This window comes from Caenorhabditis remanei, chromosome X (assembly GCF_010183535.1).
Source record: "Caenorhabditis remanei strain PX506 chromosome X, whole genome shotgun sequence".
Taxonomy (NCBI): domain Eukaryota; kingdom Metazoa; phylum Nematoda; class Chromadorea; order Rhabditida; family Rhabditidae; genus Caenorhabditis; species Caenorhabditis remanei.
This window is the reverse complement of record NC_071333.1, coordinates 5,854,669-5,879,249: the sequence shown is the minus strand read 5'-3', so window position 1 is coordinate 5,879,249 and position 24,581 is coordinate 5,854,669. Positions and strand designations below refer to the sequence as shown.

At 36.1% G+C, this 24,581-nt stretch overlaps 5 protein-coding genes across 5 annotated transcripts; all 5 read left to right on the top strand.

Moving 5' to 3' along the window:
• Positions 1–2,850: 2,850 nt before the first annotated feature.
• Positions 2,851–4,151, top strand: GCK72_023124 (uncharacterized protein; the record flags this gene model as incomplete). The annotated part of the gene is made up of 8 exons (XM_053735247.1): positions 2,851–2,940; positions 2,987–3,043; positions 3,323–3,433; positions 3,477–3,530; positions 3,573–3,689; positions 3,733–3,801; positions 3,847–4,037; positions 4,097–4,151. The coding sequence occupies 8 exons, from the start codon at positions 2,851–2,853 to the stop codon at positions 4,149–4,151; spliced, it is 744 nt and encodes a 247-aa protein (XP_053578813.1).
• A 3,213-nt stretch (positions 4,152–7,364) lies between these two features.
• Positions 7,365–8,253, top strand: GCK72_023123 (uncharacterized protein; the record flags this gene model as incomplete). The annotated part of the gene is made up of 2 exons (XM_003103309.2): positions 7,365–7,449; positions 8,021–8,253. 2 exons carry the CDS (start codon positions 7,365–7,367, stop codon positions 8,251–8,253), a joined length of 318 nt encoding a protein of 105 aa, XP_003103357.2.
• Positions 8,254–11,763: 3,510 nt separating this feature from the next.
• On the top strand, positions 11,764–12,378 carry GCK72_023122 (uncharacterized protein; the record flags this gene model as incomplete). The annotated part of the gene is made up of 4 exons (XM_003103305.2): positions 11,764–11,927; positions 11,980–12,085; positions 12,164–12,264; positions 12,309–12,378. The coding sequence occupies 4 exons, from the start codon at positions 11,764–11,766 to the stop codon at positions 12,376–12,378; spliced, it is 441 nt and encodes a 146-aa protein (XP_003103353.1).
• A 3,937-nt stretch (positions 12,379–16,315) lies between these two features.
• GCK72_023121 (uncharacterized protein) lies at positions 16,316–18,277 on the top strand (the record flags this gene model as incomplete). Its single annotated transcript, XM_003103241.2, has 7 exons — positions 16,316–16,435; positions 16,551–16,646; positions 16,707–16,790; positions 16,838–17,098; positions 17,186–17,287; positions 17,980–18,072; positions 18,128–18,277. The coding sequence occupies 7 exons, from the start codon at positions 16,316–16,318 to the stop codon at positions 18,275–18,277; spliced, it is 906 nt and encodes a 301-aa protein (XP_003103289.2).
• A 645-nt stretch (positions 18,278–18,922) lies between these two features.
• GCK72_023120 (uncharacterized protein) lies at positions 18,923–20,087 on the top strand (the record flags this gene model as incomplete). The annotated part of the gene is made up of 6 exons (XM_053735246.1): positions 18,923–19,025; positions 19,109–19,185; positions 19,243–19,437; positions 19,483–19,634; positions 19,685–19,836; positions 19,897–20,087. The coding sequence occupies 6 exons, from the start codon at positions 18,923–18,925 to the stop codon at positions 20,085–20,087; spliced, it is 870 nt and encodes a 289-aa protein (XP_053578812.1).
• Positions 20,088–24,581: the final 4,494 nt, after the last annotated feature.

Below are 24,581 nucleotides of genomic sequence, written 5' to 3'. Positions count from 1 at the left end.
ATGTGTGCGCGGAAAAAAAAGCGGTCTGTGTGCGTATGTGTGACCGTGCAACACGTCTTCTCGTGCAGGCAGAGAAACGTGTGTTGCGAACGTTCCCATTCGAAGATACTTGTAGTACCTGTAGAGGAAGAGTGTGTGTAGATAAGGTAGACAAAGAGTGAGAGTTAGATCATAAGACAAAAGGGCAAAGGACAGACTGAGGCAGATGGTCCGTCAGTCACCTAGGAACAGGTAAGGATCAGGCAGAGAGCAATAGAGAAAGAGAGCGTATGCATGAGTGACAGAAGATGGAGCATTGAGATTGGAGAAAAGATAATACTAGATAGACATGTCTAGACCGAATCGAAACTTTTATTGAAGGACACCTAATTTTGTCTGGAGTCTGAACGGATAAGAGATTTTGAAAACTGAAAAAAATAGTTCGCACAAGTAACAAATAACCGACAGTGAGAAATTATTTTTGATAATAAGTAGGAATAACAATTGAATATTAACTTTGACTACATGATATTGCCACGGAACACGCTTTACTAACCTCATAACACTGGAAAACTTCAAAATCCTAATGTGTGTGTCTAGAATTCAAGAGACGATGAAATGTTGGTCACTAACTTTGCAAACAAATGAGACAAGGTACAAAAAAGGTTGATAATAAAGGAAAAACGAACCTAAAGAACACATGATGGTGTTATAGGTTCTGATAATTTGATACGTGTTCTCTTATCAATTGACTATCGAAGAATAACCCTGTGGTGTCTGATGTTTGAATGAATCTCTGTGAGTGAATTCAATTCAATGTCGTTTTAATTCTATTTGAAATTAGTTCAGATTTGACTGGTATCATCAACATGCTTTTCAACCTTCCGTGATTAACTTCCCCTATACTTCAATCGTTTTTTTCCAAATAAAAATCGTTAATTTTTGAGAAGGTGGAATCGAGACAGTCTTTAGATGCACTCTTCTATAAGTAATTTCGAAGTCAATTGACTAGCAAGTTTTTTCATTTATTGCAATGATATATTGTTTTGTATAGTTTTTTAAAATTTTATTGCTCAAACCAATTCGTGTGATCTTTACCTAAGTTGCTCACATTTTCGACTTCTTGTTGATGATCAAATCCAAGATATCACAAAAACCTTCTACAAAGATATTGAAATTTTGTTTTACGGCAACTGATAGTATAATTTCCTTATTAAAACTTTCGGTCCGTAACCTTTTCATTTAAACTTTTCGTTTTGTGTCTAGCTTGCTACAGGTACCAAAACTACCCCTGGTTCAAGGAATCTTTAACCTTATTTGTTATCTACCAAATTCACGTATTTTTCTTTCTTACTTTCATTGTTCTATTCCAGATTTTGCGTTTGATGAGAAACTGCTAATTTTTTTGCACTTTTAAGTTAACTTGTCATCGTTTGAAAAGTACTTTAGGAGTATCACGAGTTTTAGGACTCCGTTTATCATCCTGACATGATGCAAATGCCTAATTATCATCTCGTTTAATATTTCTCACTTGTGTAGTTGTTAATCTCTTTTCCTCATTTGGAAAAACAGTGGTTGCTATCTTCCTGTATCCCTGGATACGAGCTTACAAAAAAGCTTCGCCACGCCCTTTCTCGATTTAAAATTGTTCTGGTTCTTAATTTGTTCTTCGCACTGAATTTTTTCTGAAGGTGTCTTCCAGTGTTTTAGAAAACCAATGAACGATACTGTTACAAATTCTTTAAAAATATTTTTTTTATTTACCGTCGGGAGAAAGCAGATTCTTGCTGAGTTGAACAAAAGCTCTCACTCAAGTTTTATTTTTCACAATTGCCTACATACGTAAGACAGTGTGTTTCTCGACCAATTCGTTTTTTTATCAACGTAAAAATACTATCACAACAGTGTATCTTTCAATCAATCTCTTGTATTCATGATGAATCATTTTAAATGATCGTTTACTTATTTAGTTTTTATACTAGACGTTTGATCTCTATCCATCCAACTCATATTTTCACGCGGTACTTGTGCAATATATTTTTTAATCAAATTATGCTGTTATTGAGTAATTGCTGAGAATCACGAGTGGGGAGACTCCGTTTATCATCGTTTAACTAATGATTTTGTTATTGACACTACCGACAAATCAGCACATCGACAAATGTTTGTGGGCTGACAGCTTCGGGACCCTTCCATCATAGAATATATGTCGTCAACTGTTGAAATTGATGTTCCTAATCGTCTCTACATATATGATGTTAGCTGGATAAGAATACGTTCCGTAACACATGAAATACATACAGAAAATAATTTTATATCTCTTGTTAAAAAATTTACATAATTTGAAATGTGTCGGAAAAAAATTGTGCTGTTTGCATTAATTTTAATGTATATAGCTTGTATATAGCTGACAAGTGATTTTCCTGTTAACGATCTCAAACAACGTTTAATCCGGGTCTACATATCTCTCATTGACATGATTCAATTATAAAGAAATTGTATATCCTTTCCACATTTTCCCGTTTGAATCGTACACATGTAGCTCTAATCTGCTCTCACTATTTAGTACACTTCCAAAAAAATCTCTAAATATTTTCGAAGAAAAAATAAAAGAAACCGTTTTCTTGCAAACTTATTTTTACAAATATTCTATTATATTTTTTTCCTTTTCAGAATATTCTGGTTTCAAAAAGAAAAAAGGAAATTTGGAAAGAGAGGAAACATTTTTGTGTGAGCTTCAGATAACTTTCCTAAGCCGGTGAGTCATTAGAGTTTTTCCCAGTCGTTACCTCATTAATGACGTTCACTGTAATCTTGATTTTTTACCAACAGTTATTTTTCCGAACATTTATAGTGAGAGCTATTCCAGAAATGCCAACTCTTGCTGAATTGAAGCTGATCCGCCACAAGACAGCACAGTTGGATGAGAAAATCCAGCAATTGGAACGCCGGCGGGCAAACGTGAGTCCTTTCACTATGACATCAAATCCAATGTTATACAATTCAGATGATCATCACGTCAAGACACCTCGTTGATGCTTTTCGAGCTCTCGCGGGAGAATATGTAAGCATTTATATTGTCATTCTCTTATGTGTATATAAACAAAGATAGTTATGGCTGTTTGCCTGTCCGCAAAAATTTTTGAAAGAGAAAATATAGTGAGGCACCGGTTAAACCGAGCAAGAGACTAATTGCTCAGCATGTGCCCACCATAATCATTTGCCAGATTAACTGGTGGTGGTCAAGTGAGTAGACAATCTAGGGGTTGAAAACTTATGAAAAAAGAGAACTCCGTCAGAGCTGTTCACGTAAATGTTCTTCCAAAAGAATAGTTTTTTGCAGGCGATAAGCTGCGATGTCGTTGCGTTGACTGGTAAGCCAGTCAACGATCCAAAAGTTGCTGATCCTGTGATCTGCAATCAAGGAGATAGAAGACTGATGGAAAATGAGAACGTATGTTGAATACTCATATTTTTAATATTTTTCTGATTTTTAGATCAATAAGGCGGATAAGGATGTTTTGAATCGCATCGCCCATTCCCTCCAAATGGTAAATTTGTTTTTTGGTAATTTTTCTACAAGTTTATTTCAGACTGGTGATCTCCGAGTTTACATGTTGTTCGGAAAAGAAAATATTAATCCTCTTCCCCGTCCAAAGATTCAGACTGTTGGGAACTTAAAATATCTAAAAGATATAACTCATGTCAAGGTACCGAATGTGATTGCAAACAATATTTTACGTTTGTTTTCAGGACGTGGTTACGACAGTTTTGGAGTACCGAGCTTTCTTGGCAAACGTGGATGATCCAAATCCGATGACAGTAATCATTCTTTATTACATTCCAGATGAGTTATTAGTTTTTCAGGTTACCGAACGATGGAATGAAGAGAATGGTCAAGGAACCTCTGATCACTTGCAAGTGTTTGCTTATCAATCTCTCCCGGATTCCCCAGTTGACACTGTTCGTCAATCCTTCTTCTGCCTATCCTCATTTTGCAGTAAGATTATTATCTGTGTCGTGCTTTTTAAAGTCTCGAGTATTGATTCAAATTTTTTGTGAGAGTTGTGTATTTTAATTATCATCAAAATAGGTGTGGTTTATCCGAACATTCCAGAAAAACACTGATGTCAATGCTCAACTGCCCAATGATTGGAAATAAATTCTTCTGATTTCTTTGACCGTTTTGATTATTCCGTTGTCAATATTATTTACAAAGCTCGTCATCTCAGTCCCTAACCCTTGTAACCCCTCGTTATGTTACCTACTCCACTTTTCTCTCACAGTATCTAATATTTCGAAAATAAAACATTTCGAAGAATCATGTGAGTTCCATCTTTATTTTCAGTACAAATGTTTCTTCAGGTACCAATCTTCCGTACAATTATAGTTTTTTTTTTCGCGAGACAGACAATTGTTTATTTGAAATTTTATATTTTCAAATTTATTTCTTAGTTTTTTGATACTCGAAAGAAAATAACGAATCCTCTTTTTTCAATAGTTCACATTTTGTTTATTCTACTAACATCATTAGCTTCCCCCCCCCCCCCCTTTGTGGTTTCCATCGCAACCAATTCAGTGAAGAACATACGTATCTGGCGTATTCAAAAGTGCAATACCCTATCATTGACTTTTACTTCTACCTTCCAACATGTTAAAAGTGACACTAGCCCGTATAGCTCAGTGGTAGAGCGTCTGTCTCGTAAACAGAAGGCCGGCGGTTCGATCCCGCCTGTGGGCATTCTATTTTGTTGCCTCTAAAAACCACATATAAGGAAATTGCAGATTACATATTTTTTTCTTGACAAACCCCACTAGTAAAATTTGATGCGTGAAGACTAATTTTAACTTTTAAATTCTTTATTTTCATCACCGTTTCTAATAACATTACGAGGAATTAAAGAATGCTTGTACTTGATTGTGTGATGTTGGAAGTCCAAACGATTCGAGTACTGTCTGCAACACATTGAGCATCTCCAGTCAGCAGAATTTGGTCCATTGTACTCACAGGATAAGTCAGATATCGGATATGAACTGTGCATTGCCATATGCATACGGTAGAGGATAACATCAGAGAAAATGATGAGGCATTTGCCACAAGACTAAAAAACTGATTCAGACGACTGTAGGAATATAACTTTGGAAAGATCACTCACCATTACGGATTTGTCTCACATTGTTGTTTGCCGATTTCCTCCAAAAATCTTTTCAACTGAAGTTTTTCTTTTTTTGTTTCAGTGTCTTCCATTAATCCACGTTTTTATGATGAATTGCCAAATTTGATATTAAGTATTATATGTAGTAATATGAAGGAAATATGAATAACATGAATGAATTAGTTCTCATAAGATGTACATTTCACTCAATTCGATACTGCGCAGATAAAAAAATTTGGCATGCTTCGGTTAATCTGTTCTGCATGATAAAGTTTCCAATCGCTATATCTTAATTTGCCTCGTTAATTTTTTGGAATGACTCATGCGGAACGATACTTTTGTGCATTTGAATTCTTGTCCCGCGATTTGTTCGAAAGTGTGTAAGAGCAGAAATAGGACAACTTGGTGAACAATGATATTCAGGAAATAGTTGGAAACAGCTTTGAATGAAATCAAACTTAAAAAAAAAAAATTTAATCTAGGTTTATTTTTTTTCGACTGGCGCGTGATCTTCTAGGTTTATCTTTTTTTCGACTGGCGCATGATCTTTGACTTTTTTCAGACTGGAAAAAAATGTTTTCCGTTTCCTTCTTTCGTTTCTTCGGAACCGGTTTGTAACTTTTGAACATCTCAACCATGTCGTCAATTACTCGGGACAAGTTTCACTTGAGATAGTCATAAAAAGTACGGAGGTGTACTCGGTCAGTGATGCTCGCTACAGTATGCTTTGTCCGCTATCAAGTCCATTGTTGTATCAAATAGCGTCTTGAAATAGTTGACGCATTTGTCTGAGTTTGCAGAAGTTAAAAAGACTCTTCTGCTGGTGAACACTTTCTTCCCTCTTTTCCTTGCAACAGCAGTTTCTGAATAGAAAAATAACATGAATCCAAACATCATTACTTTTTACAAATCATAATTCAGGAAAATTACTGGGATTCTCTTGTGAGTGGACAGTCAGAAAAACGTCCGGCCAACAGAAGATTGGAGCCGAAGTTTTGAGTGAATTTGGTATGAACAAAAGTTCCTTGGAGAAAACTCGCGGTGGTAGTGATGAATTCCAGTTTTCCAAGTATATTTTGTGTTTAACTTATGGATAATAAGGTTGAACTGTTCCTGCTCGGACAATTTGAAAACAAATGCAACCGTTTCTTCTGAAATAAAAACAATGAGTATTGAGATTAACCTTTCTGCGAACCTTTGTCAAAAGCTTTAAGGTAGAGAGAAAGAGAGTGTAATGCAGAGATTTCAGAAAAAATCCAAATCTGTTATCAGGAAGAACACCTCCTCAATGTTCCAGATGTAAAGTATTCAATAAGTTTTTTATTGAAATGGTACATGTTTTATTCAAGAGTAGAATAGATCACAGTAATACCTTAGTTGTAGGATCCGTTGCATCCCTTGATGATGAATCAAGGTAGAAATGAACCAAAAACTTCTTTTGCTTTTTCGGTTGTAACAGTGGAAATCATTCACCCGATAAATACTTCGGTAGTGACTTCCGCTTCCGAAGAAGAAGGAATACCATTTTCAAAACGGAGAAAATTGGAAAATTCTTCTTGCACAAAAGCCGATGAGAATCCGAGCAGGAAGAAAAAAAGAAGCAGAAGAACACATATTCCCGATTTTACAAGGGACAGCGGAAAATAACCGAAAGCTTCCAGAAAAAAGTGACGTTTGCGACTGTGGACGGAGAAAGAGAAATGGGAGCAAATAAAGTATGCTGGAAAACATATCAGCTCAAAATTCTTCAGAAAAAACGGTTCTTCTAAATTAAAGGTTACTGTAAAATTTCATGAAAGAGAAATCAAAGAAAAGGTTAAGACAACGTGAGACAGTTGATCTCGGTAAATGAGCACAACAAATGAGGATTGGCTTTGATTTTTCTTGGTATAATTAATTTTTTTTGCATTGAGTAGTCAATATTGGTTGGTAAAATAGTAATTTTGCAGGCAACATGTACCCCGTAAATTCCTCCAGTTATTTATTTCACATAGAATTCTCCTGATTGTCACTGTGCTTTAGAAGTCCGTTCTCTTTTTAACTCCCATTGATAAAGAATGGTGAAAATAAGAAATTGAAAATAGTGGTATCCAGAATGTGCGGATATATGTAAACAAAGATATTCATGCAAAATGATGAGAAAGAATTAATGATAAATTGTGAATCTTTTGCACAAAACAATTTTCTGCTGATGTGATTACACCACTTGCAGTTTTGATGATTCCTCCTATGGGTTTATTATTATCTCCAAATGAGCAATTCTTCCAGTCTTGTCTTGACATTACTTTCTATATTGTTATTATTCAAGTAGAATGTAATATAATTCGCCATTTTTCTGTGATATTCATATACACCGCTGGATACATCTGGTCCAAATCAGTTTCCGCTTTTTCATTCCAGTTACTTTGAGGTGAACACGTTATCTTCCAATTTTCACTAATTTCATTCCAATTTTTGATTGTAAAAGAACTGAACAACTCTATCTTTGTACTTTGAGGTTCATTGGATGATCTCAACCATATGGCCATTGTATACATATGTACTTGTCTAAACGCAATCGGGAACCGCGCAAGTATTATGACAGACGCCTTTCGTGCACGTTTGCGCTTTTCCCGATTTTGCTTATTTTTTCTACTTTTTTCTTCTTTTGAATACTAATTTTAATGATAAACAAGATGAATTTTTGATATTTTCAAAAGCATAGTACCCGATTGATGGAACTTAAACATCAGGAAATGTTAGCAGAGGGAGACACAGAAAGATCGATTTTACGGTGGACGAAAGTGGTGAGTATTTCTATGTCTCTACATACGTCCAGGAAAACAAAGTATTTAATAAATTTTGTTAGTGTTGGAAAATACGTGAGACATTTTTCCGATTTTCAGTGCGCGGTTTCAATGCGCGGTACGACAACAAACACCCTTACCGCAACACAATGATTATTTCGTCTGCCCTCCGCATCGGATATGAAATCAAGACCACCAACATGAAGCGCCTCGAGGTTGATCCACCATTTGAAGTTCTCTACCCAAAGGAGGATGTCCTCCTTGTCGTCTCTTGCAATGCTTTTGCTATCGGACAAGAGGACAATAACAATGAACGTATCACTGTTAAATGAACCAACATTTCAGACGGAGCTTCCAACCAAATTCCGCCGAGAATAGTTTTCTATAATTCTATAAACACGGTATGGTTCGTCGGAAGAACTTTCCAATCAAGTACAATCTATAAATACCAACTATACCCTGGTCAAACTCTGATTTTGGATAACGATAAAAATCGGGTCAGGAAGATTGATGGTTGAGCTGAACCAATTATTTTTTCAGTTGCAATTCTTTAATATTGAGTGAGTGTTTACTTGTTATTATCAATTTTCAAAGTTTGTTTCAGAGCTCGACATGCAAAAAAGCAAAAATAAGGAGAACAAAAATGTTTTCCAAATCAAAACGGATTTTGCCACCTGAATTACGTCTCACGATTTCCTCGTCACTGTTTCAATGGTTGCGTAGTTCTAACCTTTCTAAGAGTTCCAAAGCAATCAGCATTTGAGATGATGTAGATTTTGAATCATCATATGGTCGACTACAAATCTGATAAAGTGCTCGTCTACACACAAAGAATGTTCTCACCGCGAAACGATTGGTGTTTAAGGTGGTAACCGACAAAACTGATTTTTATGTAGCAACAAATAATCTAAGAAACATGAAAACTGCTCACTATCAACCCTAGGACCGTCTGAAAGTTGAGCCCAAATACTAGTGGTGCAAATCAATAATTATTGACAATGTTGCTCTGAGATTCCACATGGGAAGACGCCAGTTTTCATGTTCACATTAGTTTCTAAAAGGGACCGCTTCCAATCAGTACTTTTTCATTGTGATTACTTTATCACTCTGATGTGAAGTCATGCGCTCTTTCACTGTCGTTCTTTCAACTTCCTCAATACAAAAATCCTCAACTACAGTGCGTCCAATAATGTTAAGACACCCCCCTAAAATGAAGGTTCAGAGAAAATGGGATGTGATCTGAAAAAACTGTAAATGCAGTTCGATTAAAAATCTTTGATGACCCCTACAAACAAATTTCTAGAATTGCATTGAGGTCCTTTAATTGTCTCAACAAAGAGTTCAATGTGTGCATAAGACGTCGTTTCCAAGCAAAATCGAGAAAAGCGCAAGTAGTATGACAGACGCCTTTCGTGCACGTTTGCGCTTTTCCGGGTTTCGCTTATTTTTTCTACTTTTTTCTTCTTTTGAATACTGATTTTAATGATAAACCTCATAAACCAAAATCAATTTTTTTCAGAAGCAGAAAACCGGTTAGTGGAACTCCAACATCAGGAGTGTCTGGATCTTTGAAATTGCTGAGTAGTCAGGAAAAATCGATTTTCCTGCTAAAAACTGTGGTGAGTATTCAGAAGTTCATACATACAAAATGAAAAATTTGTACAGGGTGGCTAATAATAAATATACAGAACTCTTTCGAGATTAAAGCACGTTGATAATCGGCAGGAAATTGCTTAAACTAACAAAAAACGTTATTTAGAATTGAAACATACTTATAAGTTTTTGGATTATGACAGGAATTTAAATTTGGGTACTTTGGCTTTGATATTAGCCTTCAGATGTCCAATGACAAAACCTCTATTGCGGAGCATCTCGGATAGCTATTTTTTTTACTTTTCTGGATACTGGGACAAGAACATTAGGCATGTATTATCGCCGGATCTCAACCCGATGTATAGCTATACTGCAAGATCAATGTCGATTATTTGCGTCGCACTAGCGGTTTTGTCATCGGACATATGAAAGCCTGTATGGAAGTCATAGTATCCAACTTCGGATTCGTTTTTTAAACTATATTTTATACGTATATTTCAACTGGAACACAATAAAGCGTTACACCAATAAAGAAAAATAAATCTACTGGAAACGGCGGATTGGTTTTTGGTTCCAAATGGAAACACTGAAAAATGAGCCTACATGAAGTTCCCGACAACATTGACCAGTTTCACAGGTAAAAATCTTCAGATAACCAGTTTCAGATGATAAATTAATAATTATTTTTAGGTTCGAAACTATTGATCTCAACGTAATGAATATTTTCAACCGATCAAGCGAGCAATTTTCAAAAATGATGCGAAAGAATAATCACGACGGAAATTCTCTGATGCACGTTATCGGCACCACTGTCTCTGTATTTTGGAAGTTACAAGGACATTGTGATAGCAACTACAAATTTGACAAAATCTTAAAATTGACTGGAGGAAAACGCGAAATACCGAATTAGTAATCCAGAGAATGTTGAAGTGGTTTTGCGGTTAGTCAAGTTTCAGAGAATAATGATACTCTCCGCCCAAAATTTCATCTTTCAGAGCTTTCGAAAGTCGCAGCGGCCAAGACAAATGATATGGAACCACATAAAATATGGAAACACCGAAAAATGCATTCATTCTCCAAAATTGATATGTGACGATCATCTCAAAAAGGTGAACAACATTGCAACTAGAAGAACTCGAATCTTGCCGAAATGTTTTTCAAAAAAAATTTCTTGAATGAAGGAAGTTCTATAGATGGAAATAATGATTCGGACGACGAGAAGCCGATAGGAAATCAGAATGAGAGAAGAAGGAAATTCCATCAATGTAGAAGTGAGCACAATGATATGATTTGTTGTGGCAAGAACAAGGAATGTTTTGACTGCGGACGCAGAAGACACATATCCAAAAAGTGCCAAAAACAACAAAATAAAGATGAGAAGTCAGATCGCTTGCACCACAGACCTGACTATGTCAAAGATGGCTGTTTTGAGAATACTCGGATCTATCAAACTATCGAGGTGAATGGACTAGATCGCAAGACAGTATGTCAAGAACCATTGGCTTTCAAAAAAGCTCAAACAATTGAAAAACACTTTCTCTTATTATCAAACTCTATTTGTGAACGATTACACGCTTTCTGTCAAATTTTAAGCTGTTGAATGTTTCCTTTTGGCTATTTTCTCAAAAACCTTCCCCTAGATGCATCATGTTATTCAAATTCAATTCTTCCCGGTTCATCTGTTTCTGGTATGTTCCGGTTTAAAACCTTTTTCCATTCAGTTACTAAAGCTAAATCTGACACTTTTTTATATGTATCTGAGAAAAATTTTTCTGCCCCAGAAATTTTTCTTGAAGCTTCGATTCGATTTTTGTTTAGAAATGCGTCCATTCAAAACTGAGGCTATTTCAAAGAAATCGATATGTGGTGGTTCGCGTCTGGCGTTTATGAGCTCAAGTTTGAGGAATCCGCGAAAACGTTTTCTAGACGTTTCTTTCACATAAATATTTCTCTCAATTTGCGATCCCTTATATTTTTATTGGTTTTTGAGGAAAATGTGCTTTCTCTATTACACTGGTTTCTCAAGACTGCCCCTATTTTCATTCTCCACTTCAGTCATAATCGCATAGCAGCTTCGTGGTTGGCTGGTTGAGTCAGTTTCCATTTTTCACTTTTTCAAACTATTTCTAAATTAGAGTTTTTTACGATCCTATCTACTTTTGAACTTTTTAAAGAAACGATCAACACGCTTCTTCATTCTTCGGTTATTCATTTTCGAAATTCATCTGCTTCGACGGAACTGGTGAAAGATGAAAGTTCCTATCATCTGTCTTCTACAGTTGCTTCTCATTTTGGTTGTTGTCAAAAAGACAACCCAACGGACCGACATCTACATGAAGGGTAATCTGACTTGTGTAAGTCATTGGACACCTAAATGGTGTGCAAGAATAGTATTGGTGGAAAAGGATACTCTGTAAGTTTTACTTATCACATGATATCTTAGATGATGTTTTTCTGTATTTCAGTGAGAGTGGAACCGACAAAATTGCGGAATTTGGGGTAGTGTGTTCAAAAATACCATGGATTGAGTATGAGATGAAGGGTTTCCAAGATGGCGATGGATTTTACGACGTATGTTTTCACCTTTTTCAGTTTTGACTCATTCAAAAAATAGGACCCATGTTAGAACACAATTCAATACGTTTTCAGATCTTCTACGAAATGAGTGCGGTCATTACACACTCCTGCTCTGGTCGGGATCTTATTTGGAAACAAGAGCACAAGCTGAATTTGATTCCCGTTTCTAAAACGTAGGTTTTCAACTTCAAAGTCAATTCACAACTTTAACTTTCAGAAACGTCACATTGGTCGAGCATTTTGCAATGTCCGAAGCATTTCGTGCAAAGACTTTTTTCGATGATTAGAGCTGGAAGTAGCCGAGTTTCGCAAGCAGACAAACTTTCTGACAATTTCTGAAAATTATTTTATATTTAGCTAGATGACTTTTACAATATGAATGAATCAGTTACTTTTTCTCATTAACAGCTTCAAACAGTTTTTTTGGCAAAAGAATGAGAACGATCCCCAAACTAGACCATTAAAAGGGTGGGTTGGAGAAAAAACAGAAGGGAGAGTCAAATGATGAAAAAAAAAACCTTATAAACTTTGCCAGAGTATTTCAACCCCTTTTTGTTGGAAAACCTACTCAAGCATGATGACATAAAGGTTTTATAATTGTCGAAATGAAACTTGGAAACACACAATGAAACTTCAATTTTTGAAAACTGAGAAAGAAATTTTATGGCGTCAAGGTGTTTATGTAAAACACATCTTTGAACGCTAAGCATTATTTGTGGGAGTTTTATGAGGGTAGCAGGAGCCGTGTCAAAATTAGAAAAGTCTGAGCAGATTCTGAAATATTTATACACTTAATAAGTTTTCTACAGCTACCACATGACTCTTTCTCACTTTGATGCATAGTTGCTTACGGATTTTGTAAATTTTTATTGCCAAAAGTTTGTGTGGTGGATGGAACATACATCAGCTTCATCATCAGAAAGGACTGGAAACGATTGAAAAAACCAAAGTTGAAGAGAACAAGAACTGAATTTTTGATTCTAGCGAATTGAAGATGCAACTGGATGGAACGTTCAAGTTGGAGATTAAATACCAGGGAATCGAAAAGGCAGTAGAAGTGTACGGTGGTGACACGAAGAATTTGTTCGGCTTGGATTGGTTGAAGAAATTTTTGAAAGTGCTGGATCACGAAAAGGTATGAATGTTGAGATTGATTGCGAAGACACCGAAAGAAAAAGGTTTTAGAGTTAACCTGAAACAAAACGTTCGTTGTTTAAGGTTTTGGGTCGCATGGTTTTTAGTTTCCATCATAGATTTTGTTTTTGTGACGCAAAGAGTTATAATCAGACAGTTAATGTTTCCGTAAACCCTCAATTTGAAGGGACAATTATACAGTTGCCCTAAGGGTGACATTGAAAAAAGGATTTCCTTTAATCAAAGGGTCCCAAAAGCAACGCTAAAAACAAACACAACAATTTAGTAATAGTGTTCTCCAGATTTTTTAAATCAAGGTTTTGAAACGTTTTTTGTTGAATATGGGAAACCTTGCATTCCCTATACTCATGTCAGCATGCGGACATACTACCTCTCTTTCTCACCACTCTGGTAGATAGTTATTTTCTCGTTTAATGATCATTAGTTAATTGTTGACTGGCTCGGCCCGGTACATACTGGGAGCAGATGCTCGGGCGTGTTTTTTATATTCTACTATAAGGAATATTATGAAAACCCATGGCCACCTGCTATTTCAAGGATGTTGTACAACCCAAGCAACTTCCGGTCTTGAATACTTCCACCAAGCGCTCGATACAGTAATATTTCTGTCACATTAGGTTCTTCTGGCAAGTTGATGATACTTTTTTTGTGGTTGGTGTTACAAAGCCTTTTATTTTCCTACATATTTTAGAACTTACGTTTTCAAAATAGAAAAAAGGGTTATGTTTATGATTAGATTCTATTTCATATAAACATTGACCGTCCTGCAAGTGGTCTTATTCATTATCATATAAACTTTGTCTGAGTTTATAACGTGTCACCGCAGTGCACCGAGAAGATTTTTCGAATGTTGAATATATAGTAAGAATTAGTGAACTATCGTGTATCTACTGAAATAATAGGAAAATGAAATCTAATGTTTTTTGTGAATCATCGAAACTTTTCAGATTTCTAGTTAGATGCTTTGAAACGTAAGAAGCAGTCTAGCCTGCAAACATACAAAAAGAATACTGTTATTTCATTCATTCAATTTTAGGTTTTTCACCTCTGGTGCGTCGGAGATTTTACTGAATAAAGCAATTTGATCGGCTCACTCTACGATCAGATCATTTTTTTATGAGAGTTTCAATTGTAGAAATAGATGCATTTCCAGAACTGGAGACGCTTTCATTTGCTCCGTTTACTACACTTATTGCAAGAACACCCGTGAAAAGAAAAGAGTTGGGACGATAACTTCTTTTACTCTCCGTCTACCTTCTGTCATTCCCGGATGAACGAAATAACTGTTCAAACTCTTTTTCACTTTATTTTTCAAATACTATTTCATATATTGAATACCTATTTATCAGTTTTTACTTACTCGTGACAGGTGGTAGCCTATTCATAGGTTATTATCCTAATCATTCAATATTTTTGCTACGTGTTGTTTCACTACCTGCCACTCCAATAGTCTCTGATCTCCGTATCCCATTCAGAACCGCGTCTTATTTTCAACAAAAAAAAACTCAAAAACGCCTGCTCCCTATCTTTTCGACAGCTGGATACTTTTCATTCTCTCTTTTGTTGTTTTGTTCTCATTAGGTTGTCAAAAATATAACAGCAGACCAGATGTACAGACATTGTTCCACCATTACAGTACTCTCTTAATGGAAATGAGACCTGCAGTGATACTTTCGTTTCCTAGGTCTCTCTACTCATTCAATACTTTTTCCTATTTATAAATCCTTTATTCGGAGTCTCCTCTCTAGCTCTGTATATCCTGTGAGTGACAGGTGCAGGAATTTGTATTTTCACATTAGCTGCCATTTCGAAAGAGGGGGGTTCACTTTTCCTACTCTACTGGTGCTCCCTTTATTTATTCTTTTGAGGTTACTGACTATTTAAAACATCCTGTCTCCTTCTTTGGTGAAGAAAGTTGAGATTGTTTCTGAGAAGACTCACTAGTACACAAATATCTCAACTACTGTCAAAGTGGGAAGAGTGAATATAACAACTTCTTTTTGAAAAAAGATCAGGCAATTGCTTCGAAAATGCCCGCATAGAGTTGCGGACCCTCAAACTGCCAAAGAGCATATTTTTCGAAAATCGCCTCGCCGAGCTTTTGAAAAAAAAACTCAAAACTTCGAAGAAAATTGAAAAGTGAGCATTCACGTGCACAGGAACCAGCTCAGCGATTAGCGTTTGAATTTTGAGGATTAGCTCGATTCATGCAAATTGCCGGGTGAAACTCCAAAGAATTTTCTTTTTTTTCCTGATTTTCTGAAACTTTTTATTTTCAAAAAAAAAAGTCTAATTTTCTAGTAGCGAGCCTTGTTGTTTCATTGTTTTGATTTTTCCTACATGACCAACATTTTTTCATGATTTCGGCTCAGTAAGCTTCTATGGGTTCAAAAAAGACACCAGAATTTAAAAAGTAAATACATCAATCTTAGAAAAATTTACATTTAAAAACGCTTCACTCCTGTCCGAGAACTAGATTGGAAAGCCGAGGCACCCATCATTACTACCAGAGGTTCGTCCCTCCATTTCGAAAAAGGATGTTGGTGTGCATTGAATGAATAGCATGGAGGATCCCATAAATGTGACCTATTTTTCGGGTGCTTTTTACGAAATGTCCATCGCAGACCGGCACTTTCCCAACTCCATTCAACGAGCTACCACTCAATGTTCTCCGTTTCTGCTCTCAGGTACTAAATTTTACTCATTATATAGTAATCCATTAACATAAAAATATCATTAATGGTTAGTACTTGGTTACTCCTGGTATCATTCACGGGTTGGCAGAGCACACATAATGGTCTTCCTCCATTGCTCTATTTCCACATTTTTCGAGTCGTATATTCTCGATTGTGTGTGTCATGTAGTACTTTTACTCCACACGCGATATGTACAAGTTTAAGCATGTACATAGACAATGATATTTTATCACAAGTTTTTCTTTTGGATATGTTTCTTGATTTCTCAAAAAAAAAAAACTTCTCTCATCACTTTCAGAGTGTAAACTCATTTCCGGTATTTTTTCGTGCTGTAGTTTATCCGAGGACAAAAAATAATAGTGAATAACTCAGAATGCGTCACTTCATACCGGTGCTCATTGTCATTGCACTGCAACATCCAGCCAACAGCTCACTCGTTCAAAATGGACAAATCCCCTCTCTAATGAATTTCGGAAATGGAACCAAAAATCAGGTAATTCCAAAACCACTAATGGAAGATAACTTTTTAACACTTCACGGAGCTTTGTCAACATTTTCTAAGATGAATCGGATTCACAAACTTTAAAAACAATGAAAAGTTTTTTCAGGATATTCACCCGAAAGTCATTTCGACGAATACAGTTCCAGTTATTATTGAGGCCGCATCTTCAGATGAAAATCAGAAAAAACTCGATCTTGTTCAGGTAATCCACTTTTTTTCAGTTTTTTGGTGGTATCACTTCAAAACAAAAAAGTTGTTGCAGAATCCACATCCAACTACAGTTATGTCGCCACCAGCTCAAAAGGGCCAATCAGGTCGTAGACGAAAGCTCAAAAAGGCAAAGAAAGTTTGTGCTCTATACCTCAATTATTGTTTCAAACTGAAAACTTTTAGAACCGTCAAGGAGATAACAAAAAACCGGTAATGTACGGAAGTGAAGCGTTTTCTGAGGAAGAGCTGGGAGACATCTTCAATAATTTTGATCAGAGTGGACCGGACAGCTACAATTATTCCATGGACACACTATTCGAAACAGATAAATTTGTTGAAGAATTGGATATGGATCCGTCGAAAGAAGAACGCTTCAGAATTATAAAAATGATTGAGGAACTGGATCTGGATGGTTTGAAACAATTGAGAGATTCGGCGAGAAAGGTGAGAATTTCATTTGAACTATGGTGTAATGATTATTTCGAGTATAGATCTGACTAATCTGGTCTTATCTCAATTCAAATATTTTAGACAACTACTAGCACACACGCGCCCGTTTCTACAACGCCAATCTTAACTACCTTGATCGACCAGAAGCAAACTATTGAAAAAGCTATTGAAGACTTATCCGAGGTATGTATATTGGGCTCTATTACAGTTTAGATGTCCTTTAAAAACTCAAACGTCCCTTAAAACACTTAAACGTCCCTTAAAACACTTAGACGTCCCTTGAAACACTTAAACGTCCTTTCAAAAGTTTAGACGTCCCAAAAAACGTTTAAACGTCCCATAAAGTGTTTAGACGTCCCTTGAAATCTCAAAATATAGTTCTGAAGATTTAAACGTCCCAAAAAACATTTAGACGTCCCAAAAAACATTTAGACGTCCCAAAAAACATTTAGACGTCCCAAAAAACATTTAAACGTCCCAAAAAATGTTTAGACGTCCCTTGAACACTTTCAGTGGCTTTTAGTGTTGAAGGGACGTCTAAACATTTTTTGGGACGTTTAAATGTTTTTTGGGACGTCTAAATGTTTTTTGGGACGTCTAATTATTTAAAACCAATTTTTCAGACTTCAAGGGACGTCTTAATATTTAATGGGACGTCTAAACATTTTTTGGGACGTCTAAATGTTTTTTGGGACGTTTAAACATTTTTGAACATATTTGGGATCCGAAAGGACGTTTAAATGTTTCAAAGGACGTCTAAGTGTTTCAAGGGACGTCTAAGTGTTTTTGGGACGTTCAAGTTTTTAAAGGACATTTAAACTGTAATAGAGCCGTATATTGTAGCCATCATCTCTTCATCTGTCAACAATTTACAGAAATCCAGGGAAATTCAATTCGAAACAGTACCATCAACTCTAGTTGAGAAGACTTTTCCTATCACAATCGAAGAGCCTGTCGACGTAGAGAAGGTATATCAAACAAACATTGGATTCTAGTTAAGCTGTTAATTTGAAAATATTTCAGAGTTCTTTCCCCTTCAATTCAATCATCTGCACCAATGGCAACATCATCTGCGCATTATCACTTGTTGCTTTTATTGCAATCATTGTTCTCTTTGCGGTGGCATTCAAACTGATGAGAAAAATAAAACAAAACGAGGCCGAGGCTAACTGATTCGTCTTTTTTCTTGCAGTGTTTTCTTCCGCCATTCTCTATCTCTCATAATCTATCCCTCTTGTGTTTTTTTCTTAATTCGGTCTCACAATTTTTTTACTCGTGTCTTTTTACTGAACCTGTTTGATTGAAAATACAATTGTTTACATGATCTAATTTTACTATTATTCACATCAGTATTGAAAACATCAAACAAATCATTTACGCTCATAAATATATGTTCATCTTAATGAACGTATTTTAATGCACTTCGCGTAGTCTCATTTCTCTTTCTCTATGCAGCAAGAGCACCTTCTCTCAGCGGTTGAGAGAATGCATTTTTCAACCGCAACCCAATAGATACGCAGAGAAAAGCAAGACGCTGCATCGTGCGATATGACCACTCTACTATTGATGTTTGACATGTCACAGAAAATTTCTTTCAACTCTAATTCTCTCTCTCTCTCTCTTTTTGTCATTTTTTTGAAACTTCGTAATTATTTTCAAAAACAAAAAAATTTACAGAGAATGAAACCTACTCCAAGGAAAAAACCAGCTAAAAAGACTTATGACGAACCTACTAGAAAACTCGCTAAAAAGAGAAAGAAAACAAAGACAACAAAAAACACAACTGTGACAAGCACCTCCTTATCTTACTTACAATCCATGGAACGCTACCTGGAAATGATGAACGCCCCCTCAAAACCTGAACGGGACGAGCTTAGCGAATCGCTTCTCGCGTTAGCTAAAACGTTCAATATAGATCCAGGTAAGTATTTGTTCTGACATTCTTTTTCAGGAAATGTTTATCATAATGTTATCAAAAAATTTTGACACATATTATGGTTACAGAAGGATGGAAAGATGAAGAAACTCCTGAAGAAAGAGAAGAGCGCGAAAAAGAAGCCAGAGAAGCACCAATCAAAGATGTTAGTTGTTTTCTTATCTTTTTAAAATTAAACTGACTTCGATTTAAAAGTTTTCAGGCAGAGGAAAGAAAAAGAGTAGAGGAAAGTGTACAATGGGAACGGAAATATGAATGGATGAGGAGGAAGGTAAAAGCGGTACAAGAAAAGGAAAAAAAGAGAAAGGAAGAGGAAAAATTTAGCCCACAAGGAATCGCAAAACAAAATTTCTTGGACATGAAAATCCACGTATTCAGAGCTGATTTTGAGATGAAGGTTAGTGTAAGTGAGCTCGATTCATCATCGCATAATAAGTTTTAGGATAAGTCTGACCCGCCGCCGTTGCTCATTACTTGCCAAGTATTCCAAAGGTGTTTGGAAGTCATGGCGAACATGATTGCCGACCAAGAAGAGGTTGGAAACGACCATGCGGCAAATATTGGAGCACTGGAGTCATCAGAACTGGAAAGAAAGTGAGTATTATTTTCTTCAATTTTAGAATTCTGGATGAAAAATATTTCAGAATTGATGCAGAGGGAATCAGGATGAGGTTTGATATGAAGGGTCTCAGCGCCGCCGAATATCTCAAGAAAAAAGTTCTAGAGATTTTGAATAATCGAAAAATCCAAGACGTTTTCGAGGGAGACAAAGTCGGCTTTCATCTTTCCACCCAAGGTAACAAATTTTGCATCATTTTGCGTTGTTCAGATTTTTCTAGATTTTATGGTTTTTCAGACTGTTTGCTCGCACTCCAACAATACTATAGGTGCGAGGCTCTAAACGGTGACAATGGCAAATGCCCACTGAAGCTTTCTATCCACATTGAGAAGCTCATCTGCGCGACATTTGCTGTAATGAGATCAAATAACCGTGAGTATCAAATGACAGCTTATACAAATGCAGTTATCATAAATAACGCAAAATAGATTCTCATTTTGTTTTCTATTTTACCGAAGAAATTCCTGAAAACTATGACGTCTTTCCCTACAGTCCCATCTCTTATTAATTTTCAGTTGTACTGGTTGTTAGTTCTTGACTGAGCTCCTATGTTCTTTCCTCAATTTCCCTGAATCCTCTTCAGTGTCCGTCACAGAGCTGTTCGTTTTTAAATTTAAAGCAGTATTCCATTTTTCTCTTTGTGATATATTGTACCGTTAACCCATTTTTCCTCTACTCTTTTTCTTTTTTCTCCAAAAACATTCTACATAGCTCTCAATTGTTCAAATGTAGCATTCATTTTCTGCAACATTTCATTTTTAATAAGTTATTATATCTCTTCAAATACATATATCTTTCATTCAAGTGATTTTTTTTGCTGTAATATGTATGATATTGAATAAACGTATTCGTGTATACTGAGAAAATGTGAGACAATCGCGATGTGCTGAGAGAATGAATTACACATACGCGGATTATAAACAGGAATAAGGGGATTTGAGAAAAGTGGTAGAAAACACATAGAAGGTACTCTATCAAATTAGAGTGAGGGGGTTGGAGAAAGAAAACAAATAATTAAAGACGGAGCCATTTGATAGATACATTTGTTGTGCTGAAATTCAAATAGTGATGACTAGGGAGTTTGTGGTTTACAATTTCCCACAAAAACATTGTGTTTATATTTCATTTCAATTATACATGAATGTTTTTCTACATCTCTAGACAGTTTATTTCTTCAGTAGCAGACGCTTCTGTCAAATTTTTTTTATCCTAAAATGTTGTTTTCGTCATTTTAAAGGCACTTAATGTTTCTCAACTTCACCATTTCAAACAACTTCGTACTGAAAGTCTGTGCATAATTGTTGTTTTCAAACAGAGTTCGTCAAAACTTTGTGTCAATTAGTATGTACATGCTTCCGGTTGACCAAAATTCAGTTCACCAAAATAATGCGTTGAAAGAAGTTGAAAAACTTGCGGTTTTTAAGGTTTTTACATCGTGAACTCCTTCATTCAGGTTTGTTTGAGTGATTTAAAGAAATGAACGCTCATAAAAAACAAAAAGTTCATGTATGTGATGTACGTATTCCATATATGTTTGCTCGGAAATATTAAAAAAAAACTGTTTTTTCAGTTGTTAATATGGTCACCACAACTTAGATACGCAACATTTGTCAGATCCGGAAGTCACGGAATGCTGAGCTCACGTTCTCCATAGATTTTGGATTTGTACTCTGATCTGGATTTCTTGAAGCCGTTTTGGTCTTCACCCCCATTGGAACAGATCACAGGACACCGCAGCCGGAATTTGCCACTATTCTGCTGTTAACATTATCATGACAGATTGGTTTTTTTGAATTGGCAAGGAAGTATCAGGCGCCTTTCTCCGACGGAGCTCAAATCAAGCGGATCTTTTTTGTGGTGAATTTTTAAGATTCATGATACGCTGAAGACGATGAGTCAGTAAAAGCTCTTTTCTAGGTCAAAAGAGCAAAAATAGAAAGTATTCAAAGCGTGAGTTGAAATGGCTATAAATGAAAAAAATGTTGTTAAATTTCTGATTACTAAGTAATAAATTTTTTCAGGTTCTGGAAAGAAATCTCCACGGCGTGTGTTGCGTGTCTGCAATGACGTAGGCTTAATTTTCACGGTCTTTGACTATGACTAAATTTTGACTAATTATTTCAAAAATCTTTTTCTGAGTGATCTACCCAATCATTCATGTTTTGCTTTTGCTTCTATGTTATCACGTCATTGTTTTTCCCTACACTTCTCAATGTGATTCATTGGTTTACTTTTATATCACTCTTTTTTGTCAATTCACAGGTTTCCAACATATCTTTTTTCGAGAAAAAACTCCAAAAGTCTAGTTTCCATTGTCCAGAAATGCAAATTTTCTATTTGTTTTGTGAGTTCTGCCGTCGGAAGAAACAATGCAAGGAGACAACGTTGGGTCAGTTTACCGCAAGAATAGAGGTAATACTCCCGCAAAAAAGGAGAGGAGAGAGGACGGTCGAACAAATAATATTTGACCTTACCTAGTGCCCGTTAGTCACTAGTCCAATTAGACACCAATGTAGAGATAGTTCATCTGTGCCTGAATAGAGACAGATCTCCTGTGAGAGAATGTATTGGGACATGCCAACAAAAAATTATTTGGTTACAAGACTTCTGGTGTATCAATTAACATACAAATCAACGTTGACAATCATAGGCATTGAAAGTTATCACCTTTTTAACCAATCTTATCAGACAAAATCAAGAGACTTTTCCGCGACAAGTTCAATGAAATGACAAAAATTACAAGCTGCGAGAGGACATAGCAAAAATGAATCAGCGAAATATTCTCAGCGAAGAATTGCTGATCATGCCATGACGAAGATTACACATGTCAAATTACAACTTCAAAATATCACATTTCAGGTGTCTGCTGAGAAAACCCCCGCTTTTCAATTAGAAATACGCGTTTATCTTTTACCTTTTTGTCTAGATAACACTCCATACCTTGCATGGAGTAGGCGTTTTACGTGAGTCACTTCTTAGATTATGAGATTTCCTATTTTCTAGTTCAACAAATCACTCCAACACATTATTTCATTTCACATTGTACTTTTCTTGTTTTCTTCCTCCCCGTGTGTACTCTCATTATTCTTGCAAAATCTTTTTTCCCTTTCATTTTCTCTCGTTTTCCGCTTCGTAGCCGACCGGAAGTTTATATGTCTTCGAAAATGAATATTCTTTTTTCGTTTATTTCTTATATTTTCTTATCTCAAAATGTTGCAACATCATGGTTTCCCTCATTGTTCTTCTGTCTACAAAAAACAGGAGGACGTTCTCATCGTAGACCTACTAATATTCTTCATCCCGGTCATTAAGTCTCGATGTTGTATTTGCATAGGGGCGATTGTACTCTTTTCTTCGCAGACCCCCTCCTCGTGTCTAAGACAGACGTGTCTAATACTCTATCCTTTTATCTCTCTCCTTCAATCTCTCCCTCTCATTCATCTCCCAACAGCTGTTGTCTTATCCTCCACAATACACTCAAATTGCTATTTTTGATGGCAGCTGCTTGGGAAGCGCAGAGTCAGTTGGCCACGTGGGGTAGTAGTAGTAGTAGTAATACTCGCCAAATTTGACCCCGATGAGAAAAAAATAATAAATCATCATGTGGACCATGATGGAAGAGAGAGGTGAACGGAGAAGAGAAAATGGAGGAGACAATGGTGGCATTCGCAGAAGAAATAACTAATGTTGGGTTTTTATATACGTGTGGGCCCAGTAAAAGATAAATCCAACTGTATGTATTGTCCTTTGAACGAAGTGCCAATTTCTTTTAAACACATTTTAATTCACGTAATCTTCACTGTTACTAAGAAAATCAAACTATTACAAGATCTCATCATGAAACATTAACATTATGAAAAATATAGGTCGTTCCGACATCGAAGAACACATAACGTATTTTTTGATTCTTATCACACACGTAGGCATTCTACTATCAACGAATGTCGTTCTCCAAAAAACCGAAATGACACACTTCTCAAGGGAGGTCGATTGTATCGTTTATCAACACGTAAAAGAAAATGTTCCTCAATAGTACAAAAGTATAAGACCTCATTATGAAGACTTTTCGATTTTTATCGGTTCGACATTTTGATTCTTATCGGTATCTATATTCATTATGCAAACAACCTGGCTTGTTTCACTTTTCTCTTTTTCTTAAGACTAATAATACAAAAGAAGGCGGACGAAACGATGAGGGAGAAGGGGGAGGAGAGCCTCCACCCAAAAAGTGTATTAATGTGTCCGATGGTCGTAGAATGGTGGTGGACACCACGCTCTACGATGGTGGTGGACACCACACAAACGTCCTTGCCACCTCATTCACCAACCGTCCATGCGCCCAAATCTTAGATGCTGTCCGTTTTCTGAAGACATTTTTCTTTTTTTGGAAGTGGCAGTTAGTTCCGTTGCCTCTTTTGTTTTCTTCGTTAGCTGACTTGTTAGATATATACAATGTAGTATCACTGAACACGAGTTTATATCTGAAGAATTTTGAAGCAAGAAAGTTAATTACGTTCTGCACGTCTTTGTTTTCGAAATAAGAATTCCAAGTTCTCCCCCTTTACAACTTATTTCAACCGATTCTGATACTTGTAAAACGGTTTTTTCTTACTCACTCTTACCCCCTTTTCTATCTCAAACATTATTAGCACCCCCTCCCCTTGTTCCAATGCAAACCATTGTCTCAACCGTCTGGTCTCTCATTAAATGTAGATTATCGTAACAGGAGGCAACTACAAAGAGAAAAAAAGAATGATTGTTATTTGCCATGTGTACACTAATTAATTAAAAATGAAAATGAAATGCACATCTATGTCGGTTTATCTTTTCATTTTTTGTACTATCAGTTAAAATTCAGTTGTTTGCTCTTACTTTTTGCACTTTGGTACAAACATTTAGTGCATATCTTTTTTAGAATACAG